This window comes from Anopheles coluzzii, chromosome 2, assembly GCF_943734685.1.
Source record: "Anopheles coluzzii chromosome 2, AcolN3, whole genome shotgun sequence".
NCBI classification, from domain to species: domain Eukaryota; kingdom Metazoa; phylum Arthropoda; class Insecta; order Diptera; family Culicidae; genus Anopheles; species Anopheles coluzzii.
This window is the reverse complement of record NC_064670.1, coordinates 46,755,767-46,780,578: the sequence shown is the minus strand read 5'-3', so window position 1 is coordinate 46,780,578 and position 24,812 is coordinate 46,755,767. Positions and strand designations below refer to the sequence as shown.

General features: G+C 45.5%; 2 protein-coding genes and 1 non-coding gene across 5 annotated transcripts in view; all 3 read left to right on the top strand.

Moving 5' to 3' along the window:
- LOC120950249 (uncharacterized) overlaps positions 1-23,455 on the top strand; it is a 31,739-nt gene extending 8,284 nt beyond the window's left edge. For all 3 annotated transcript variants that reach the window (XM_049605397.1, XM_049605396.1, XM_049605398.1), the window contains exons 3-6: positions 16,204-18,196; positions 18,275-21,500; positions 21,572-21,720; positions 22,486-23,455. In XM_049605397.1, coding sequence (XP_049461354.1) covers positions 16,204-18,196; positions 18,275-21,500; positions 21,572-21,720; positions 22,486-22,887 — 5,770 coding nt within the window. In that variant the 3' untranslated portion in view covers positions 22,888-23,455. The remainder of the gene's footprint in view (positions 1-16,203; positions 18,197-18,274; positions 21,501-21,571; positions 21,721-22,485) is intronic.
- Trnaa-agc (transfer RNA alanine (anticodon AGC)) lies at positions 22,156-22,228 on the top strand. Its single transcript has one exon. It is a non-coding gene; the product is annotated as a tRNA-Ala (tRNA).
- A 228-nt stretch (positions 23,456-23,683) lies between the features above and the next one.
- LOC120950248 (uncharacterized) lies at positions 23,684-24,752 on the top strand. Its single transcript, XM_040368138.2, has 3 exons — positions 23,684-23,948; positions 24,027-24,397; positions 24,462-24,752. Exons 1-3 carry the CDS (start codon positions 23,781-23,783, stop codon positions 24,604-24,606), a joined length of 684 nt encoding a protein of 227 aa, XP_040224072.2. The 5' UTR covers positions 23,684-23,780; the 3' UTR covers positions 24,607-24,752.
- The last annotated feature ends 60 nt before the right edge of the window (positions 24,753-24,812 follow it).

Genomic DNA, 24,812 nt, shown 5'->3' with positions numbered 1-24,812 from the left:
AAATACTGCGCCCCAAAATGAAGATCTCTAAGAACACTCAAACCTGCACTTTGGAAATCTATACCACTTATATCGTTTAATTAGGTTTGTAACAAATTGTCTATCACGAAGTTATTATTAATATTAAGTGGCATGTTTCATGGGCGTAAGAAGCTCAAGCTTTAGATAAAAATTCATGGATCCCTTGAGATCCATGATTCCCTAAAGATTCGTCCATGAATATTTTGAGTTTCACGTGTCATTCGAAATTAATGTAACTTTAGAGATTCATGAATCTTTTGAGATCCATGAAACTTTCGTGGTTAATTATGTCTATGACATATGCAGGACAATAAAATAAACAAATAATTGCATACCAATTGAACCCTTTTGATGCATGTGATGCATTTACAATAAATTAAGCAAATAATCAATTCAAGGTATTGATTAACACTATTGAAAATTTGCAATGACTCTATAACAGCTGAAATACCTCCCTACCAAGCAAACTGATTCAACAATACACCTGCATTGGTTCACATCCTCACATCAAGGTGAAAGATCAGTAGCTACCATACGCCGACAATTGTTGCAAATTTTACCCACGAATTTACGCACAAGCTGGCCCTGCGGCTGATGTTTGCTATTTGCTGTACGCCTACACCGCCGCACAGTGGCACATTTGGTTGGGAGTAAAAAACAAAACCTGGGCAGGTCATTTCCCTGGCCCGTTACACTTCCCTGCACTTAACGGTGCAAACAAATGAAAATTGTAAAAGCTCACCCGCCCCAAGGGTTGGCGTGGGTGGTGAAGGGCCTCGAAACCTGGACCAGATGGTACAATATCTCAGTTCAGTCTGGCATACACCGTTCCACTCGCTGACCCCACGGTGACTCTCTTGTGAGTGTGTGTGTGTGCGCTAAACGACCAACTCCCTGCCGAATGTCCACGTCTACCCTGAACGTTCTAGGTCCGAAATCACTCACCAAATTCTACCACCGTCGGGGGCCATATACTGCGCACGTTTTGTGGCTAAAGCCGCGGTAGTGCGAGGATGGTGCAGAATACCGTTCATGGAGGAGCGTCACACCTACCGCAGTCCTTCATGTGACCGATTGGACCAATTCTACGCATATTGCTATGGTACATTTGTTACGCATCGTCGCACAGTGGCTCTACCCTGCAGCCAGATGACGTGAATGGTGACGGCAGAAATTAGGCCTCCCGCTCAGGAAAACAGGTGTGTCGGAAGGGGTTCGGCAGTGTCTGATATTGATGCACAACTTCGCAGAAGTGATACAGTTAGCGCACGTGTCAACATTTTATTTCATTGCATTTGTTTTTCTCTATTTAAGTGCAATAAATTACGTCATTTGGGAGAAAATAACCAAGGGACAGCAAAAGATACTGAAGGTGTAATGTAACATTGAATGTGTTGAACGTTTTAAGCTTATGTATTTAATATTGACTATTTAATAAATAAAAAAATATTGTTAATTCTTGACGAATTCTCAAATACGGAAAATACTATAGAATAATGCTTAAGATAAATGAACTTTATTTTATAATACTTAATGAGTGTAGCTGTATCATCAATTAAATCACTGTATAACCACTGTATATGTAATCAAACCCTTTTTTCCTTTTTTACTGCTTTTTTAATTTATTAATAATTTTATTGACGTTGACAACAGAAAGTTGATGAACAACTTTACGCGAATGGATAGTACAATTAGTTTAAAGTGTTCATCAATTAAGAGTTCATCAAATCGATAAACAGCAAATAAATACTAACATTTTCCCAAATGTATTATTAATGCTATAGTTTTGGATTTGAATGACTTTCCGTTAGGATTTGTTAAAATGAGACGGGCTGTAACAAAGTTTGCAATAAAAACAGATTGAAGAAAAGTAACATACTTATACATCATTTGTAGTAAATCTGCTCAAAGAATGACACTGAAGGATCTAATTTTAAAAATCCTTTTAAATCTATTATCATTGATCTATCTTTTCTTTCTTTCTTTCTTTTGGCTCAACAACAGTTGTCGGTCATAATTTTAAATTGCTGTCACCAAATTTTTCGTTTTTCAGGGTGTACCTTGGAAAATAAAATTAGCTGACTACCTATTTTTTCCGCAATGGAAATGCTGCTCTTTGGCCGAAAATGCAATTATTGCAGTTCTGATGCAGCCTTACGCTTACGAGCGCGACGATCCCAACAGGTCCAACCGACCAGCCCCTACCGGTGCCTGCGGTTTTGCGGTTTTATGGCATCACATTACGCTCCCGCCGAGCTCTTCTCCCGCTGATGTATGGCAATGGCCAAACATTCATTTTCCATTTACTCGGCGTGGCCGTGTGCTTCATGGACGATGAATGATCATATGCCAAGCATGTAGCAAAATTTGGTGAACCATACTTCCTACCCGAATGGCGCAACACCCTTCCCCTTGACTCCTCCACGTTCCTTCATTGACGCCGTTTTACTTGGCCACCGCACGGTCTTTGTTACCATCGAATCTTACTCGCCGCGAATGCTGTTCAATTTCTCAGGCCCCCGAACCAGCCCTGCAGATGCGAAACTCCACCCGGCCAACGATTTACGACACAAGCTTCCGGCCTGCGTCTGCGAGGTGCCGCGGTTCGCTGACGCATCCGGACCTTTCTTCCGCTCTGGCGCTTTCGGTCGATGGGCCATCATCCTACACCTCCTCCACCCAACGTTCATTTTCCATGGCATTTACAGCCGTCACTTTGCCGAAGCTCTAGAACCGTTCCGCCAGGATCGACGGTGGGGTTCCGTCATTCTGTGACTGACATCAATTAAGCCCATCGTTTGCACTGTGATTTGCGCGTCTTGTAGAGAGAAGCAACCAAAACCCTCAACGTCGCAATAAGCTCCTAAATTGCGGAGAACTTTTTGCCCGCCGGTGTAAGGTCGCAGTGTGTAGAACAAAGTTTTTCACTGGAACGACCGCAAAAGCTCATCAAAGCGATCGCAGGGGACGTGTTCTAGAAGTGATGGTGACGCTGAAATACCATCCCCTGGGCGCATTATGGATTCGACATGGAGTCTTGCGTTTGTTTTTTTAAGATCACACCATGAATCATGTCCGTCGTAAAAGAAACACGCGCACTCAACCAAGATGGCTAGCAAATTATACATACAATATTGTTTCCACTTTGAAAGCGCAACGGAAGTGCAAATGGAGCAAAATTACATTGTTTGAAAAGGCTAACTTGTGTGTGTCTCTAGTTTAGTGATGAGTTGAATGAATTGTGTGTGGTGTGGTTTTGTTTTGTCAGAAATTTGGAATGTCATGTGATTGGGCTTTATAATAATTGGAATATTAGCGCAAGAAATACAAGCAACAACCTTTGGGATATATATGGTACAACGAACTCTTGTATTTGCACTTACATATATTGAGAAGGGTCTCCTGTAGAAACAACGAATGAGTGTTCGGTTACAACTAAATGTCATTTTAATGAGTTAAACTACTGCTATTGATCATTAATTAGCTACTAAACTCTTGATTACGTGTTCCACGTTATATATTAAAAAAAAATACAAAACTACAATTCTTCTTCATCCATGTTCCAAACAGCATCAAAACGTTTACACAGCGATGATTGAAAATGTCTGCACGCCCGGCTCTTGTTGAGAGATTCCTCCACCAGTTGGTAATGTCCGCCCGATATTAAATTTCTATCAAACACACGGCTACGGACACCAGGCCCAGTTTGGTTTATGCAATTAAGTGAGCGTGTTTGTTTTTTGCCTAATAAAGCCATTTTTCGATCAAATTACCTCCGTGCAAACAAAGCGAACTGCCAAAGGCAGACGATCATGAGTGCCACCCATTTCGCCATCCATCCAGCCAGCGGTACGTGGTGGCGTTGTGATGATGATGTGCAATCGGATTGTTTATGGCAACGATGGAGGCAACCATATATCGTGCTACGGTGTGCCTGGTTCTGCACCCACAGCGTTCCCTCCTGCACAATGCACTGTACACTGCGGCACATAGTTTTATTTTGTTTCACTGCAAACCCCCTTGCAATGCAATTTCATTTCACATTTCACGATGACACCGGCGAAGGAGGAAAAACAATCGCACGAGGCCAACCGCGAATTGGTTCAAAATCAACAATCAACCCCAAGACGCTGAAAGTAATTTGCCGCAAGCGATCGTGGGTCAGATCGTGTGGAAAAGTGTGAAAATTATCCCCGACAGTCCACCTGCTTCCTGCTGCCCCATGGTTGCCAAGCGGTGGCTCCGCGCTCGGCTCGTTTGGACATGGTTTGCATTTTATTTTAGTTAATCTGAACCGACCACGTAACCTTTACCGGGGTCGGCGTGCGCTGACGGAACGGTCCGGTTTCGGACAGCGAAAGTTAAAATGGTAAATTGAACGAACGAACGAACCAGTCGAACGGCCGATCTTCGTGAGCGTGCGCTTTCATCTTCATGCGCAGTTGGGCTCGATCAAAGATACTAAACAGTTCGGCAGGGGATGTGGTTTTGGGGAAGGTAGAAGAAGCGCCAGCCAACCGTAGGGAATGGAAATGATGGGTGGACTGATGGGTCTCGAGAATCATATGACACCATCAATCATGGCACTATGAGATGGGATATAATTTAGCACTAGTCACCGAGATGCCTTTAGTTTTCACTAAAACCTACCATTTCCGGATCACGATGTAAGAAAATTTGCTAATGGTGCCATTTTTTACTTGTTCTAACATAGCGGGGATTGGTTTGACCTTTCCGATGGGCGGAGTTGCGAAATGAAAGTGACGCTGATTCAGAACTAAGCTGACCAGAGTTGTTGCATAAGATACAAATACTATTTAAAAAAACAATGCGCGAGTAGGTGTGTTTTGAAGATCTCTAAATTTGCGTTTTAAATTAGTGAACTGTACCTGTAAGCTATCAGCCCATGCCAGTAAAACTGTTTCAAGATACAAAAGATTTTGCGCAAGCGACGAACCCGGAATACTTTCCCTCGTACATTGTGATCTAGGCATGTTTACCCCATACCGGCGAACATGATGTCATACCGTGCCGCTAGGAGAACATTGTCCAATGCATTGCTCCCTAGGATGGGTAATAAAAATTTGCGACAGCAAATACAAAAAAAAAACCCAAACTGCGAGCAAAAACGCATTTTTAATGTCACCTTCGTTAGCTACTTCCGGTGCGGGGAACGTCAGCTAGTTCCGAAGCGGTGGGCTACATACGAGTGAAAATTACCCTCACATCACCCGCTTACCCAACTGCCTTGTAGCGGTATGCCTGCTCTTCGGTAGGTTCGGTTAATGGTTTGCTGGGAAACTAACAGTAGCAACTGTTAGCTTACCTGCAATGCTGTTGTCATGCCGCTCTTCTGGGTCTTGTTGCGTTTAGTACAGCGTGTCTGGTGGCGTCGTACATCGTTCAACATGCTTTTAATTAATCAAGATGCCAACGAGCGCCGGCGAAACGATGACGACGATGTACGGTTAGTCGCGTTGGAAAGAGTGACACGGGAACGGTTTGGCGGAAAATAACGGCTGCAATGGGTAGGGACGCACTTCATTCATCACCGAACCCCCGGACCTTGGACCAACCAGGTCGGGAGGGGGAGGGGCAATGGACGGTAGTAAACGATGTGAATACTATGAGTCCCAAACCTCCACGGGACTGTTTGAAAACCGTTCAACGTTAAGCGTATCTTGTTCATATCTAATGTTGACCTACGGGGACTGTTTGTTTTCCGCAAATCCGGTCAGAAGTAAAGCGGTGCGCTGTTTTGAACAAACTACGTCAGGGGAGCCTTTCCCAAACGAAGGTTAGAGCTTCAGTGGTAAACAATAGCAACTCCACTGCTTCGTCTAATCAGATTTAGTTGAATGGTATTTCGAAAACGATTGTTAAGCTGCAGTTGGTATGGGGTGCGTTTGTGGCACACGCTTTCCTCGCTGGCTCGCAAAGCGACTCTGTCCGTTCGATAGAATGGAAACTTACAAAAATGGGAGCATACACACACACTCTTTTCCTTTGCGGAAGCTTTCCACCCACTCGGGGGAGTGCAATTAAATGCAAAGAATGGAAAATGTGACGACGGGGAAGGAATTCAAGAGAACTAACGCCGGCTGTGCGGTAGCATCGTGGTAGCATCCTCCCTCGGATCGGAAGGAATGCATTGAACATGAAAATGGAGAGAAAACTATTTCCACCTCCCAGCAGGTGCGTACACATTTTTGTCCACATGGCGCACGCAATCACACATCGCACCATTGTTTTCGCATCGATAGATGATGATTGTTTCCTCAGCTCGGGAGTGTTTTTACTTTTCTGGTGCAATTTTTTGTTTTCTTCTTGTGGTTGTGCATTTTTATACTTTATTTTTCGCACCCAAAGTACACCCACCATCCATGACGGTCGGCAGTTCGACACGGTTCAAGTGCTACTACCGTCGTCGGTCCTAGTTTCAGTGTCTCGTGTGAACTCAATCCCACCGGAAATATGTTTAATGTACGATTTTCCCTTTTTTGTGTCGAGATGGCAGTCGCGCTCTATGCGGTGCACACACACACCGGGCGCAAGAAGAATCTGTACGATGGTTTCCATTTCTGTCGTTTCACTTTTCGTTTTCTGGGCCGTTAGGTACTTTTCGATGTTTTGTGCGTTTCACCCAAAAACGATGGACCGAATTTTTACAACCCCCCCACATAGCTGGGATTGCTAAAATAGAGTCAAACGGCGGCCCACCCTTACACGGGCGGAACATTACGCACGTACTGGTGGTGGGGGTTGCCCTTCCATTGCTGCGTGAAAGTAACTTCCGACGAAATTGTTTTCCATACATCACTCTCGGGCGGATACGCGCACTGTAGAGAAGGAGAGTGAGGTGGAGGAGAAACATCGGAAGGAATATAATCTGTCTGTGTGTTAGATATTTATCCGTATTTAGAAGGAAATTGAATTTTTAATCAAAATTGTCTCAAAACACGTTGGCGTTAACGCGTTGAAGTACTGGTGCATCTTCAAGCATTATGAGAAGGATCAGGAAAAGTGTTACATGTTTAATAGCACAACACAGTCATTAGATGGAACTGAAATGAAATATGTTCTGATAAAAAGTCTTCAATAATAATTGATTATTGACATAAATGGCTCAAGCGAATTGCTTTGTTAGCAACATACCTGTACTGTCGGAACACATTTGTGCTGACAATACTGAGGATATAGGTGTTTAAGAATGACTAAACATTTTTTTATCAATATTAAGATACTAGGTTGAATTAAACATTTCATTTCATTTATTTAATACAATATGCGCCATCAAGGCTAAATATAATAGACTTAAAACTAATTAAATACTAACAAATAAACAAAATAATTCATGAAAGACTAAGCCTAACTAACCTAGTCTTGACCTAGCAAAAAAGAAAAGAAAAAAAACAAGGGAAGAGCGTAGAGACTATCATAAACTTTACAAAAAAAAAGAGAGTAATAGAAAACTAAGGAGAAACATAAAAGATTGAAGTATTATTTTTACCAAAATATAGTGATCGTGGTATCAGTTTGCAATGTTTGGCTAAATCTTTGTATGACTGATTGTGATTGACCTTTTCATTCTCGCACCGTCGTCGCATGAAGCTGTCAACCCAAATAGCCAGCTCGTACTTTGTAGCTGATTTGGGGCAGTTTAACGAAAATATGTTCCGATGTCGTACTTTGTGGCTGATTAAGAGATAGACGGTACTTTGCGGAACTATGAAGCTTTTTAAGAAGCACATAGTACTCTCAGGAACCTTGTGGCTGATTAGCCTAATGTGTATGGTTCACGATGGAACTTGAAAGCTTTTTAAGAAGGTGTGCCAAACTTGGTGGAACTTCATAGCTTTTTAATGCATGACATCGGTACGAGGTGGCTCTTGTCAAAGTGTCAAAGACTTGTGCCGTCAATCATCTCGTTGCTGTTGCCCAAGCTAGATAAGATAATTGAAGAAGGAATACTGAGTGAAGTGATTGTGATTTTTTAGTAAACTATTTAACATTATGTGAAAAACAAGAGCTTTTAGAGTTTTAAATTAAACATGCACATAAAAATACACAAATCGTATTGTTTATTTCATTGATGACGCCTTGCTTGACAATAAATCGCAAAGAAAAATAATCCCTGGCACCGTGGCATAAGGAGGCTGCTTAGGCGCTATTTAGAAGGACCACTTGGAACTTTGATGCTGTCTATCTACTGCAAAAGGCAGCGAATTCAAGCAGCGATCTTTAGCAAGTCAAAATTAGCTGCTTAAGCAATTTTGGCTATTTGGGAATGTTCTGCAAGTTAGTTTCATATCTGTGGCAATTTTAGACTGCTCAAATCATCTACCTGTTTCGCTTTTTTATTGAATGTTTTTGTTTGAAAAAATTCAACAAACAGGATGGGAAATGAAATTGAAATAATAGCCTCAAATTTAATTTGAAGTAAATGTAGACAAAGAAACAGTTAATAATTTAAATATTGAAAGCATATTTGCATAAAGCTTACATGTTATTTGACTGGCACCAAATAACTGGCGTTTAACCTGCTCTTTGTTATAGTTATTTAACTTATAGTTTTAATTCAGTGATAAGGCCGCTCGTGAGCCGGTCTCGTAGTACAGTCGTCAACTAGTACGACTTAAAAACATGCCCGTCATGGGTTCAATCCCCAAATAGACCGCGCCGCCATACGTAGGACTGACTATCCTGCTATGGGGGGAAATCAATTAGTCACTGAAAGCCAAGCCCACAAGTGGTACAGGCAGGCCTTGACCGACAACGGTTGTTGAGCCAAAAGAAGAAGAAGAAGAAGAAGATAAGGCCGCTTGTTTGACCAATCACTTAAACACAATAAACAATTAAACAATTTTGATATCCCTATTTTCATTTTTTATTATTATGAGGGATGACGGCTCATTGATTCGATTGCATGAGCATCTCAGCCATACTGTACAAGAAAATGTGCGTATCTCAGCTGCTCTTGCCCGTCAATAGTAGCAGCAGAAGGCAACGCAAATGGGAGAAAACGGGAGCCAACTTAGACGCGTGCACACATCGTCTTTAATCCAGTTTCTGTTCCGTGGATGGTCAGCTGTGCGAAGCAAAACATGCGTGTGATTTTTCCGCAATTGCGTGACAGTTTCCTCGCTTCCACCTTAGTTTACACGACGCGCTCCATTTGTGCCGGTTTCTGCCGGTTTACCCCTCGCTCAAATCGTTGCTTAATGAGTGTGATAATTTCCTACCGGCTTAACATTGCTTTCATCTCTCCTCAATGCGCTTCCACCTGCATGTTTGTGAATCGTGGCTAAATCTCTTTTTCCTATTTTATATTGATTTTTTTCTCTCCCTTTTTTGTCGAATCCATTCATTTTCATAATCGCTTCCATTTAACTGCTCTCATTTGATAAAACAATAACGTATCAATCACATTCACGCTTCTTTTTACTATCGTTCCATTTATTGTGGGTAAAAATCAATGTCGGTACGACTGAGTTACACAGGCTGCCGCTTCTTAATTGATCCTCGCATACACGGCGTTCAGCGATCGTGTGTGTGGCTACACAATCAGTGAAATTGCTACCTATAATCAAAATTGTTAATTTTCCATCTTTCCATTTCATTTCTCGCGTTCGCGCATCGCCCATAAATGGTCGAACAAACTAGGTGATGAATTTACTGTTTTCATTTGTACGCCGTACAATTCCCGCACCGTTCCTTCCATTGCAAGCATCTCCTGGGTGTGAGCGCAGGAAAAATTGAATTGCATTAATCACTGTCGATTCATAAGTCACCGTCAAATGTACTTTTTATGACCGATGAAACGGGTGTACGGAGTGTAGCAAAGTTACGTTTCACATCACCCTGTGAACGTTCGAAAGCTTTCTCCGAAATTCAGACAGGAAGGTTTTATTGCTACCGAGGTGTTTCTGTTGAAGCAGTTGATTGCACTGAATCAATTTGGAATTAATCGAAAAGTGAAAATTCTACTTGACAACACTTTCGAGTTCGGGTACTGCGGGACCAGAAATGATGAGCATTAAATTGCATCGACAAGTGATCGTTGACCGTGCCTGGTCACCAATGTGACCCCCGCTACTGCAGCGCACAAATCCTCAAGGGCATGCATGACAATCCGCTGCAGGTTCAAGTGTATTTACTTTCGTTTCTTCATAAATTTTTATGAAAAAAAATCATAGAAAATACAGACTGGGGCGATGAGGCGAGGCAGATTATTTTCACATCTTGCTGCACTGTCACTTTCAACAGCTTGTTTTTGGAAAATTATGGAGTTTTTATCTTATTATTTTTTTTTTTGACGACGCCTACCAATGACGCCTGTCATTGTCACACCGTCAGGTGCCTTCACTTCCGAAAGCCGAATGGTCACGCATACCAAGTAGTTCCGTGCATGGCGGTCTCTTCCAGCAACTGCGTGTTACCCTTTGTCTCTCTAAATTGTTCCACCGCTCAGGGGCTGAAGTTCACAGCCGATGAAACGAAAAGTAAACCTAAATCACCCCATTACAGGGGCCAACGGACAGGCTGGTGTCAACAGTTTTTTGGAGCCATTTATCTGTCTCCGCTCGGTTATGCAGGCAAGGAAATAAAGATGTCCAGTTGAACGTCTGGATTGCGGTAAGCAGTCTATCTTGATCGGTCGGACTCTACCATTCAAGAGGAGGAGGTGATCTCCAACGTGTCCCTCATTGTTGTACGGGCGTGTCGAGATTTTAATCTTCACACCATTGTTGTAGGGTAACATTTTCGCTGCCTCAAGTTGCAGCTCCATCCTCTTCTTGACACAAACACACACGCATACCGGACGCAGTCGCACGCACTGTTCACTCAGTCAGCTTTTTGGAGGAACTCTGCTGTATTTTTCTCAATTGCAGGTCAAGTGAGATTTTCCTGAGAATAGGATAAGCGCTGTCATGCTTAATTATAGCAATTAGAATAAATTAATACTTCAAAACTGATGGTTAGCGTTTAAAGATAGATGTTAAAGTTAAATGTGTTTCTTTTCAATTAGGAGTAATCTTGCGGTTGTAGTCACAGAAACACGATGATGTGTTTCTACATTCTTAAAAAATGTTGATTTCAATTCAATGCTTAGACTTTGTAGGAAGTATTCTTTGTGATCTAAAATTACTGCTAAATCAAAGGCCTATATCTATCAAAAGAAAGAGGTTTGTTTTTTTAGTAGTTTCGTATCTTTTGTATTCCAGCAAATGTGAAATGCACGTAATTCTGTACCCAGAAAATCAGAGTCTCGCATTTAGGTGTTAGCAAATTTGTTCTTTGATATTTTTTCTAATATTTTTCAAATAAGCTCATAGTAATGTAGAATGAAAACAGGTTATGCTTTAGGTATTTTTTAATTTATTATCAATTGTAAAGTACTACTTTGTTTTATTTTCGGTTTGGCTGGGGTTCCAATCAAAACGATCATTTGTCCATGTTTATATTATTTAATTTATGTCTTCAAATTTATCCTAATATCATTTTATCATCATTATCAATTATCAATTATCAATTATCATAATAAATAAATAAAATAAAATTGAATTGAATTCTGACTACTCATTCTGTACAATGTCATTTCTTCCAACACGACAATTTGAATAAGTATATGTGAAGGTAAAAATATAGAATTACATTTTCGACATTTTGTTTGTATCTATTGTGACGTCTCGACGATATTACTTAAGATTCTAGATTGTTGAATAATGTTAAAAAAATCTATAACACAAACACACAAACAAACAACAATATTTTACTACTTTTGCTATTACAATAATGAATTACCACAAGCAAACAAGAATGAAATTTTGATCACAGTCCTTAAATTTGTCTGATGGTCAAGGATTTACAAAACACACAGATATTTTACAAAAAGCAAAAATCAACTTCTCAAAGCTTGATAACTACTTCCTATCACTTTCTTCCCAACTACTCGAACCACTCAAGCTTAGCCTGCGCATCAATTACAGCATCACCGCTGGACAAGTGAAAATGGTTTTCTTGTATTTGTTTTCCCTGATTGCTATCACCTCACTTTCTTCCTACTCACCCCGTGCGTGGCTTTTCCACTCTCACCGAGGGAGAATCGATTGCTTTTCCGTGTTGCTCAACATCGCGAACAGGTGTAAAGTTTCCCGGTTGTCCGTGTAATCCGCAACCGACCTTACTGCCCATCCTCATTACGCGCCCGGCCTGACACTCGATTCGAACCTCATTAACAATCGGCATCGCACGCACCACGAGACTGTCCCGCGTCAGGCCAAACTCAAACCGAGTCAGCTTCCTGTCAAACTAAATTTACGGCACCCCGGTTCGCAACTTCATAGTCCGCCGAGCACGACCGACCGCACCATCCTTCCCTTGGTAGGCAACTTTTACCGGTTGCTCTGTCCGCGCCCGTTGTCCGTGCTCGGTGCAGTACCCGGTGGCCGGATGGATGAGACGATGGATGGGTTCCAGCTTAAATCTGGGGTGGCTTATTTCTGCGTAAAAAAAAAACACAGGGACCCATTCGTTACTCCTAACTCGCAACACGCCGCAAAGAAGCAGCAGCGCACCATCCGTCACCGAGAGCCCCCCCCCCCGAGTGTACGAACCCCGAGAGAAAATAGAAACAATCGTGTTTTAAACAGATAAATGTTGATAGAGATTTCTGCACGACGGCTGCTGCGCCGCAGGAAGGAAAAACCAACACCCTTTTCTGCCAATTTTCCCTCCGTCACTGCACCTCCTCCTTCTCCTCCCGCCGTTGATGGTGATGATGAAAGGCGAAAAAAGTGAAAACCATGAAAATCGGTGCAATTCATTACCCAAGCGGAGGGGGGGAGGGGATGCAATGCAGCACTTCAGCGGAAGGTCTAGCAAGTGTGTGTGGGTCAGCTTATAAATCCCTTCCCCTTTTGCACATTGTGTCCGGGCCTTTGTGGGGTGGCGATTTAGGTTCGCACCGGCCGCTTACCACCGACCAGCGTAAGATGGATGCAGTCCAATCTCTCGTGTGCCGCCTTTATTTGCCAATGAGGGCGTGAAAATTAATCACGTTTCTGCTGGCGATTTTCTCGCTCGCGGTTCGCGCCCCGTCGCATCACGGTAACGGTGTGTGTGTGTGTGTGTGTGTGTTCTGGCAGCGCATAAATCTGTACCCACCACCTGGTAGTGCAGGGCCTCAGCAGGTTGCAATTTATTTGGCACGCGGATCACCTAAATTTCATTCGAGTAGGGTTTGCATGGTTGTATTTAAGCTACCAGGCTGGTGAAAGACAATCCAGACAAACCGGCAGTAGGAATAGGTGGGTTTCTTTGTGTTGTTTTTTTTTTCTACTAATTAGATGACTATGTGTAGAGTTTTGTGAAGAAAGGTAGGAATTGAGCAATGTGAGCGCTTAATTGTCCCGGTTTGGGAAAAGGAACCTTACAAATGCACCGGTGGAAATCGGTTTGCGTAATGCGTTTCGATTGAGTGGGAAATGCTAATGGGAATTGGGCACGAGCTTATTAGTTTTTTTAAATCGATCGATGATAGCATTGCACAATGGAAAATTATAATTTAGAGAATAGCAATGGAATTTTTAAGTGGAATTTTATCATGTTTCTTCCGGTAATCTACATTTTTGAACAGAAAGACAGAGAACGTTCAGTATTTTCACAACATTTTATGATTGCTATAAATATATAGCAGATGTGTTAAACTCATTTGTTCGACAGGCCACTTGTTGACCCAAAAATCCATTCGTGGGCTGCAATATTTACGTTGAATATTGTTGCCAATGGTATTCTATTTCAAATATAGACTGGAATAATCATTACTTCGTTGCGACACGAGCCGCATACAGAACCCTCAGGGACTGCATGCGGCTCGTGGGCCATCGGCTTTACCTACCTTCCCTTACGTTTTATTAAAAAAGAAAATTATTAAGTTATACAGGCGCCATCGTCCCTCCTGCAAAACAAAAAAAGAGACTCCTCTAAATCGGTTTCAGATCACAACAGTTTTCTTGTGAACGAATCTCTACCATTAAATACTAGTTTTGGGTTTCATGAATCTATGGTTGTGATTCATTCATATTAATCCTCAGCGATAAGTTATGATTCATGAATCTTTTCATATATTTTCCATAGCAGAGCTTCACATTCATTGAATCATTACAAAGATTCATCAAAATTCATGAATCTGGGTCAGATTTACCCAACACTATTAAATATCATTGCGTGGAGATTAAACTGCAACCAATGTCATCTGATACACTTTTGTCTACTAATAGCGATTTAAAATGAGTATGTCCGCGAGTAAGTTATTGTTAATCTTTCAATATTTTGCACTTTTTTTAGTTTATCTTCCTTTCACTTGAGTCATAAGACAGGTCGTATCGATCCGTCTTTCCGTTCATAAATACATAACTTCATTTCACATCACTTCAATCATTCAACGGCATTCCTTAGATTACTTTTTTAATTGCTTAATAATACAACTTTTCACCCTCTCCTTTTTCATTTCCACTCTTTGTAAGTGGATAAACATTTTGCAAAGTATCATATTTTTTGTATTCAAAAAAATTAAAAGTTCCATTTTATTTGCCTTTTGCTTTTTTTTAATACAAAAAAGGCATTAAATAATATCTTTATGCAGATGATTTAATTCATTGTTTTATTGATTAAAAGGCTGAGATAAACACGATATAAGGAAGTTCCAAATACAGCAGAGTTAACATATCGTCCAAATAAACGTTGCGTTTTTATCTGAATTATAAGTCAAATCCAACAAATTAATATTCTCCCATTTTCTCCCCTTCAGTTTCCGAGAAAGTGTTTGGTCGAGACCGTTTAGTTCCGTGCCCTGCCAATGCTCACTGCTTTTCCCGTCACGCACGGGTTTTATTTGATTGTTTAAGCCTGATCCCAATTGAATCGAAATGGACCAACTTTATACAGTCGCCGATGAAAGCCAGACGAATTATGAGCAGCATTTGCCGCTTGTCACAATATTTAACTTAAAATAAAAAATAGCTCACCAATTACGCAGCGTTCCGCGGGCGGCACTTTGTTCGCTTGCGCTCTCTTGGTTGTGCACAGGTGGTGAGCACTGGGTATGAAATATTTGTTCTGCTAGCTCACAGTTGCCTTAGCGAATCGTTTATAGTTGGGAGAGTATTTTTTGTGCTAGTTTCTACCATTTCAACCATGCGGGGACATCAAACGGGGCTGGCTTTTGCAACTGCATTTACCTGGGCCACTCCTGGATGGCGGGGCTGTTGCTCGGATGAGCTGATCCAGCTGATGGAAAGTGTGAAAATCGGTTTGCTGCACCCGCGAGCGCTGGAGGCTTCCCCAACTGTCACTTTCTATGCCTTTCAGCAGAGCTTTGCAGTTTTCGGTTTGCGATGAAAACACACAAACGCTGCGCGATCAGTGTAATCATGTCGCTCCGATCTGTGGCAGCGCTCCTACTGTACAAGGGTGTACTTCCGAACTGCGGTGCGAGTTCAAATCTCGGTTCACGTCACACACACACACACACACTTTCCGTCCTAGTAACTCTCACTGATAGGTGACCGAGATGTAGCCGTTCCGGCCAGGTACTTCCCAACATGCTTTCGCGGAAGCGCCTTCGTACACGTAAAATACCTTTTTAGTCTTTCTCACATTGGGCGTATAATTTAATAAACATTCAGGGGAGCAAAATTATCGTACAGCTACAAATGAAACCTCAGACCCAGATAGGTGATGATGGACACCAGCCTAAAACGATGGGAAGCTTTCCCAGCGGCGGGAGTTACAGGAGGTGCAACAATTTATGCGAACATGTGCCTTCCTTCCTTTTTGTTGTGCTGATCTTTACGGTCAGTTTTTGCATAAACCGTTTCAACGACGAATGTGTTGAGAAACGATGTCCGATGTGTGTCTCGGAAACACGGCCAAGACGCAGGCGATGTGCAGCAAGGTGTCAAGTGAGAAATTAGCTACATGGGCACTAAACAAAACAGAGTGCAGAGTTAAAACTGTGTCACACTATTGTGGCAAGGGTCTGGAACAGTTGGACAAAGTGCTTTGGCGTACACGGCCACATTCCCACGGACACTCGTGTGGTTAGGCGATTTCCATTGTAATGCCTTTCAAAACGCTAAACTATTTATTAATTTTATTTTCTCCTCAAACCTTTTGCAGAGACAAGCGCCACCGGCGGCGTGACAGTGCTCCCCCGAAGGTGGGCCAAGTGCAGGATCTAGCCTACCTGGAAGCGTTGGCCAAATTCAACGACTGGCGGGCACAGCAGCGCAATAGCGACATCCACTCCGAACCGAAAACACCAACCAGCCAGCTGCACGCGACACTTCCGCCGAGAATAACACTGTCCGCACACGGCACCATCAAGGAGGAAGCTTCCGATCACGACGACAGCGACGATGGCGATTTCAGCTCGGACATCGAGCTGGCACGGGACGAGCGAATGATACTGAACCGTTCGGCAAGCCGGTTCGAGGTGCCCAAATCCCCACGCTACGCACGTCACCATCGATCCGCGACGGCTGGCGCCCCGCCAGGGACGCCTAGCGCGCTGCTGACGGACGCAGCAGCGCCCAAGAAACCGAAGCGCTCGGTCGAGTTCTATCGCAACATCAACCGCATCCCGACGGATACCTCGTCCAACGCCTCGTCCCAGCACTGCAACAGTCAGTGGAACAACAACGGCAAAACGATCGAGAAAAACCATTCCCATCCGAGCGATACGCGCTTTTCCTTGCCAGCGGTGCTCGTCTCGGACCCGACCGACCGGCTGCGGAAGCGTACGAAAGCTACTGCCACGCCGAAACCGAACAACACGATCTACGAGAATGAGGTGGCCGAGTTTGAAGCACACCACATCAACGGCACGTTTGGTGATTCGTACGTGGTGCAGAGCCCGCCGCGCCTGTTCTACAAAGCGAACGCGAGCCCGTACGCTGACGGGACGCCCAAGAAGCAGAGCAATTTGAAGGCCCGCCCGCGTGTGTTTAAGGACAAGCCGGCACCGGCACCGCCCACCGTCGTCGCTCAGACGTCGGCTCCAACAGCGTCCGTCCGGCTGTCGAGCTGTCTGCCGAAACAACGCCACCACAGTGATTCCGATTCGCCGCTGACGGGATCGTACCGGAAGTACGAGCTAAACTCATCCTCCGTGTACGACGAGCACGTCATCTCGTCGCGCGCCTACCGCGGCTCGATGAAGCCCGCCAGTGCTCAAGAAGAACGAGCACCCGCATCATCAAAGCAGCGACACAAATCCCTTTCCTACCAGACGATCGTCAACAAGCACGGAGATCTGGTCGATTACGCACTGCCGTTCAGTGACAACGCGGACACGACGGCCGAGACCAAGCCGGATCAAAACAACTCCAAGCATCTTACGCCCGGGCAGGACACGCTGGCCGAGATACGCAACTGCGAGCAGCTGATAAACGAAAACTTTCAGTTTCTGCAAACGACCGCCTTCCACGATGACTCAACCAGCATCATCACCGAGCCGATCAGTGTGCTGAAGGGCAGATCGCGACGCATCATTACCGATCTCGATCGTTCGAGTGCTAGCACGCTGAAGGAGGACGAGGACGAGCCGCTCGACCAGCAGCAGCAGGACCGGGAACGGCTCGAGATGGAGCGTGTGGACGAGATGCTGGAAAGCCGCCAGCAGGAGATCGATGCCCAGCTGGCCCAACTCGCACTGCAGGACGATCCGCAGGACATTCTGCTCGAGCTGGATTCGCTGCAGAAGTGGAGCAAAAGCATCCAGATGTCGGACGACTTCCTGCAGACGCGCTACTCGGAGCGAAATCTGCTGGAAAGCTTCCGGCGCAGCATTGGCAGCAATCTGTTAACGTGCTTCCCGAACGAGGTGCGCTACCGGGTCGGTTGCCTGCGCAGTGCTTTCGCCTGCCCGCTAGAGTTTTCATGCGGTCTGTTCCGCGGCGGAGCGGTGACGCTGCGCAAGTACTCGCTGAACATGGAGCGCAGTCTGTACTTTGCGGAGGAAGCTTGCAGGCGAGACTTTGAGGTGCTGTCGCAGGTCCGTCACCCGACGATGGCAACGCTGATGGCCGTGTCATACGATTCGGCCCTGAACCAGGCTACGCTGTTGCTGGAACCGTTCGATTTTACGCTCTTTGATTACATTCACAAAATGGTAAGTCGCGCTGTGCCATGAGGTAAACGGTCGTTGAGCAAGTATTAATTTGTTTTTTTATTCTTTCATTGTTCACAGAATAAGCGCTTGTCGCTGATTCATGCGACTACAGTGGTGCAGCAAATCTCGTCTGCCGTTTGCTATCTGCAGGAGTGCGGCTACATACACTCCAACATATCTAGCGGCTGCATCCTGATGCGCCGCTACCCGTACTCCGTCAAGCTAACCTCGTTCGAGTTGACGACGGATGCGTCCTCGGACGAGGTGCGGCGCGAGATTGAGAATCGGTACGGCAGCACCTCCTCGTCCCGCAACTCAATGACGTCGTCGCAGCATGACGAGCTCAAGAAGATCACCACCTACGCGCGGCTGATCAAGAACGACGAGCAGTTCCTGCGCGACAAGTACCGCAAGCTCTCGTCGGAGGTGTGCGAAACGCGTTCCAAACCATCCCACGCCGCACAGCTTTCGTTCGGCGAAGGTTCGGGCTACGACTGCCGGGCGAGTCGGTTCCTTCCCTACTGCAAGGAATACCGGGAGAAGTTTTCGCTCTTCTACTACGTGGCGCCCGAGCTGCTGATCCCAAAGGCGAGCTTCGTCTATCCGAGCAAGAGCACCGACGTCTACTCGATCGCGCTTCTGCTGTGGGAAATCCTGAACGGGTACGTCCCGTTCGTCGTGTACAATAGGGCCGAGCTGGAAAAGCTTCACACCTCCGCCGATCTGCCACTGCCGATGTTTGAAAAGGAGCGGTGCGAGCGGTTCCGGCAGATTTTCGAAGGCGGACTGGGGGATCTGAACAGTAGGAAAATTACCATGGGCAACGTGGCCGACCTGCTGGACTGTCTGCTGCTCGAGCTGGGGATGGAGAAGAACGGCACGTACGACTGGCTGGCGGAGGATTACGAGGAGCACGCCAACTCGTCGGAGGTGCGGCTCAAGAATGAGCTGAATGACGTAAGAAAGCAGAGCGCTCACATCGAGAAGGCGGACAAGATCTACTTCCACGCGGAGGAATCGGAGCTAGCGAAGACACCGAAGCAGCTCCCGAAAAAACCGGTTCGGAAAATCAACAAGGTGAAAGTGTCCCCACAGGCGCACCAGCAGTCAGAGGTTCCCTCCCACCCGAGTGGCAAGGAACGGCCACCAATGCTAGACAAAAAGTCGCCGCTCAGCTCAACCTTCAGCCTGTCCAACTCAGCAATCTATCAAACGATCTTTGATTTTAACAATAAATTCCTCTCGCCCAAATCGTCCTCCAAGCAGGTGATCTACGATCGTACCAGCACGGTAAAAAAGCACAAAAAACCGCCACGCGCTAACAAAAAGGCGGCCAAGGAGCTGTTCGAGGTGCAGCAGCAGCTTAACAAGAGCTTCATCGAACAGAACGATCAAGATGGGGTGCAACATAACAGGAACAGTTCCGAGGGCAAATTCCTCGACAGTGTGCAAAAGGACAGCTCGACCACAAAATCATTGGAGCAAATTATTTCCGACCCGCCGCAAATTAATCTACAGCCCGTGCGGCCTTCGTGTAGTGATAGCGAGGATAAGGGCACCCCGCTGCAGCACGATCATCCGTCGAAATCTTGCGACAGCTCGCCCGGCACCAGGCGCCGCAGCATTACGCCGAAGCTGAACAACTCGTTCCGTTTCACGATCGGCGATTTTACCCTACCGGACACGCCGATAGCGCGTAAAAACAAGATACGCAAGCATGCCTGGCTGTCCGACCAGAAGCTGCGCATGGCGGAGGAATCGCAACCCGCCACACCGGAGGACTGCCGCAGCAAGTCGTTCTTCAACGCCGAGCTGGCCGCTCGCAGTGGCTCCTTTCTGACCTCCACCAATCTGAACTGCTCAACGTCGCTGCAGGACATCAAGCCGAAGCGCATTAACATCAGCGTTAACATTATACGCTCGCCGGAACCACGGCCGACGACTGTGACGGTAAGGAAGAGCTGCACGCCGGCACTGATCGCTGAAGGAGGAGCACCGTACGAGGAAACGCTGTGGAAGAAGGAGAAATTAATCTGCGAACGTAGTCAGCTGCCCGTGGCGGAGGAACTGAAAGAAGCAAAGCAGGACAGTCAGTTGCCCGAAGAGCTGAAGCAGGAAGAGAAAACTGGTGGATCGTTGGATGATTCCTTGAGTGTTGTGACGGCGCATCTTTCGTCGGTGCGTGATGTTATTAAAAAGATTGAAACAACGTTTGAAAAGACTGGATTCGATTACAGTCCGGTAAGAAAGATGGAGGGCTCCGCCAAGAAACCGTCGTGTGAAGGAGGCTCAAGAAGGGGCGGTGAAGGATCGCTGGTTGTGGAGGAAAATTTGCTCGTTCCCACTAGAGTGCTGGAATTGGAGAAGACGCTAGAAGCAGAGGAAACGTCCATGATGAAGGAAACTCCAGACGAAAGAGAGACGAAAGAAGCCGAAGCCATCGCGCAAGAGTTCCACCCCGTTCCTATTCCTGCTCCACCACCATCACCGCCTGCATCAGCGTCTCCACAGATCTCCGGCATATCTCATCTGAATGTACTGCTGGCAAACCATCGCTCGAAACCAAAGGAATCTACTGCTCCGGTATCACCGGCCGAGCTACAGCAAGCTGCGGCGGTACAACCAGTTGCCGAAGAAGTACAACGAGCTCCAGAGGCGGTGGAGAACATTCCGGCACCACCACCCATGGCCGTGACATTCGCTCCCAACTCACAGCTGTACCTTCGCCGGAAGGCACTCAATGGCGGCGGAAACAGTGTCGCCACCATTCACCATCAGCAAACAGTGTACAGGGAAAGCGTCGTATCGAGCACGGAGCGATTGCCGGGAACGTTCGTAGAGCCATCGCTAGCCGCAACAACGACGACCACCACTACCGCAACCTCCACGGCAATACCACCGGGCAGTGCACGCAAGAAGAAGCTAACGACACGTGTCACGGTCAACATGCGTAAGATATCGCGCCGAGCATCGGACATCAGTCCAGCATCCTCTCGCCCCAACTCTGCCAACCTGGACGATGTGGATCTTCCGTCGTCCGGATGCATTACACCGACAGGAAATGGGCAAGGATGTGGCGTTAGCACCGTACGCCATTCCTGTGGCAACGAGCTGTTGCGAGCCTTTTCCAAGCTAAGACTGATCGCACCGGAAGAACAGACAGCAAAGCCCACCGGTAGCGATCCGAACGGACGTTCCGTAACACCCGGCACGCATCAAATTAACGTTGGCGCTGCCAGCAGACTCGATCGTCTCGTATGCTGCAACTGTGGCAACTCGATGGTACCGGCCGAAGGGCTTAATGGTAGGTTACGAAAGTAGAGATTTGTTGAAACGATGTGTTAACGTTGCATTTGCATACTTTTGCACACACAGTACCCGCCGGAAGCCGGATCGGTATGACGGCCGCGTTCGGAGAGATGAACTTCCCACGGGAAAGCTTTGTGTCCATGTTTGAGCCTCCGATGACACCGACACCAGGCAGTGCTATGGCTGGGCGGTTCCATTCGATGACCCCATTCCAGGTAAGTCCGAGGTCCAGGGCGATGGAACTGTAAAGGGATATTAGGTTTAAAAATCAAATTAAATTACCAAAAATTTTCGCTTACTGTTCGGGCTCTACATTCAGGCCAGCCGTCGTCAGATAGCCTAGTCTATCTGTTTCATTTTGATTCACTTTAGTTTCAACCGTAAAACCCCCGTCCCAATGCGGATCAACGCGTGAAATGAACGCATGAGGCAATATATGCTAGCGATTGCATTCCTCCAGCGCGGATTCATTCGCTGCACCGGGTGGGGGTACGGATTTTATGCTGTATCAGTGCAACTGAAAGCTCTGGTGAATGGGGTGGAGGGGTTTAAGCTACACGCCTCGATGGCTATGGTCAATGGTAGTTTGATGTTGAAAGTAGATCAGTTGATTGTGTTATAAAGTCACGCACCGACTCGGTAGTCACCCAGGGGGTGTAGCTCAGATGGTAGAGCGCTCGCTTAGCATGTGAGAGGTACCGGGATCGATACCCGGCATCTCCAATTCGATTAAATTTCTCGTAAAGGCAAGAATAGGAAAAAAAGAAGTCCGAGGGAAATTTGTTTTTGTTCTCTAACAAATTTAAAAATGGAGTATCGGCAACAGACAAAAAGCTCACGAATAGATAGAGGTGGAAAAGGAGAGAAGAGAAATCTGTGATAAACGCGTTTGTAAAAACATGTGAACTTGATATCCTTCAAACACCATCATTGCACCAAACTTAATTTACTTTACTATATCCACATTTTTATGATTTCAGAAATCAACCGAGGACCTTTATATCGATGATGACTTCTGCCAGGGACTGAACCATATGGGTGCTAACATGGAGCTAGTCGAGCCGCTCGATGAAGGGCAGTACCTCGACATGTACGGATACGACATTTACGCTACCGAGATCTATCACGCGGAGGAGGAAGAGGAGCTCGAGGAGGGCCACGATGCCGAGCATTTCACCTTCCCCGGACACACTGCTGCTGCTGTTGCCAGTGCCGAATGTACGGACGATGAAGCCAAATTTCTCGAAAAATGCTCCCAGCTCAATTCCCAAACACTGACGGCTGAGTTTGCTACCATAGCGTCTCCGATCGACTGTGAGCCGGTCCATAATCCAGCAGCGTTTGGGCCGGAAACATTGCCCACTGAGCAAACAGAACAGTGATACGGCCGAACATCTAAATGCATGGGAGGTTTTGCAAACTCTGTGTAAATAAGTATAAGATAGTAGAGAGAGAGAGAGAGAGGACGCGAGAGAGAGAGAAAGAGAAAGAGAGAGAGAGAGAGAGAGAGAGAGAGAGAGAGAGAGAGAAATAGAGAAAATCAATCATAAAACTAGGACACTCGAGCTTTGCTAAGAGTTCGAACGAGTTAAATCATGTTTGAAACGATCGTTTTCTTTCAACCGTAAACCACTCATATACCAAGTATTACATATATCCCACGACCCTGTCGAAATCGGTCCAAATGAAGTCTTTTATGTTAAGAGCATTTATGCATATACTTTTTTTTGTTGAGCGCATTACTACATTTATGATTATAACTATTTATACTTCATGATAGCAAGCTCCTGAGTCTTCCAAAAACTCGGCCAGTAAAAGTAAAGTATCCTATATACATATAAAAGCATTAAAGACTATTCTTTTCAATTGTATAAGCATTTGAAATAAGTTTGTTAGTGGCATCCTTCTTAAATCCACATACACACCTGCGCACCTGTTTATCTATAGAAACGAAATAAATTATTACGATAATGAAAACCACAACGCCCTTGCTAATTCTACCCCATCCAAACCAGGTCCAGCTAATGCTAATGTTGAAGGCGCCACAATGGGGCCACTGCATACCCCCGTGGACGTTCACCCGGACGGGGCCGCTGACGTCCTACCGGAGGTGAAAATTAATGCACAAAAGGCTGCACATTTACCATTAAAATCAACAAATCATAGTGAGAGCAGGCTAGTGCGATTAGAATCTGTAGTATCTGGTTAAGCGAAGCACCGGACTAACGGACCCGATCAGTCACCGTCCGATCATCCGTACGGTCGTGCGACAGCAATGAAGCTTTGGCCGCACCGGAAGCCCTTGGCGCTTTGGGCCTTACTTATGCTGTGGGTTTGCTGCATACAGGCGAACAGGAATGAAAGTGCAACGAGGGAGATCATTTCCACCGGGCACGGCCGCTCGAAACGTACGCTTGTGTACACGTTTAACAGTTGTTCCGGGGTAAGCGCTGCAAGTGATAGTCGTGGTGACATTATTGCGTGTACTAACATCTCCAAATGGGGGTTTGTTTCGTTCTAGGTCCTATTTGCCCTGTCCATACCGCTGGTAATCACCGGACGGAACATTTTCATGTCGTATAACTTCGAAGCCAACTACAACATGCCGACGGACAGTACGGACTTTACGCAGGGCATCCTAAAGAAGGGCGACAACGATCAGATACACGAGGCCGAGGCACGGAAAACGCGTGACATCTCAGTCTCGGCCGCACCCGTTCCGAAACGATCCAGCATTAGTAGGAAAAAGGTCTACCGCACGATCGAGCTGAATCTGCAGCGATATGGATTCGCCGGCAAGCGGTGCATACTACGGATGATATGCGATCTGGCCGAAACGCCACTGGCTCACGAGAATGGAGTGCTCGGCGATGTGCTTCAGTTAATATTTACGTGAGGATTGTTAAGCGCAATTCATGTGGCTTGGTTTAAAGATTGTGTTTGTTTTTGTTTGTAGACCATCGCTGTCGAAAGACGAAAATCTGCCGAGTGAGTTCAAACGAGCGGAACAGCTGGGGCGCGACGAACGAGACTGCACCAAATACCAAGCTCACTGTCCGACAAGCCCCATCGATTTGGTGACGATTGGGTTGAAGCGATAAATGGGAAACGTTATCAAACGGGATTGTTGCTAATATGACTGATTTCTACGTAATAAATGTAAAACATTTAATAATTTCTTAAATAACCATGTTTTGGATATAAATGATTTGAACTTTCAATATAAACAAATTTCTAAATAATGTGATTTTATACGTTTGTAACATATTTCTGCAATTTTAAATGTGTTTTCGAATATATATCACCT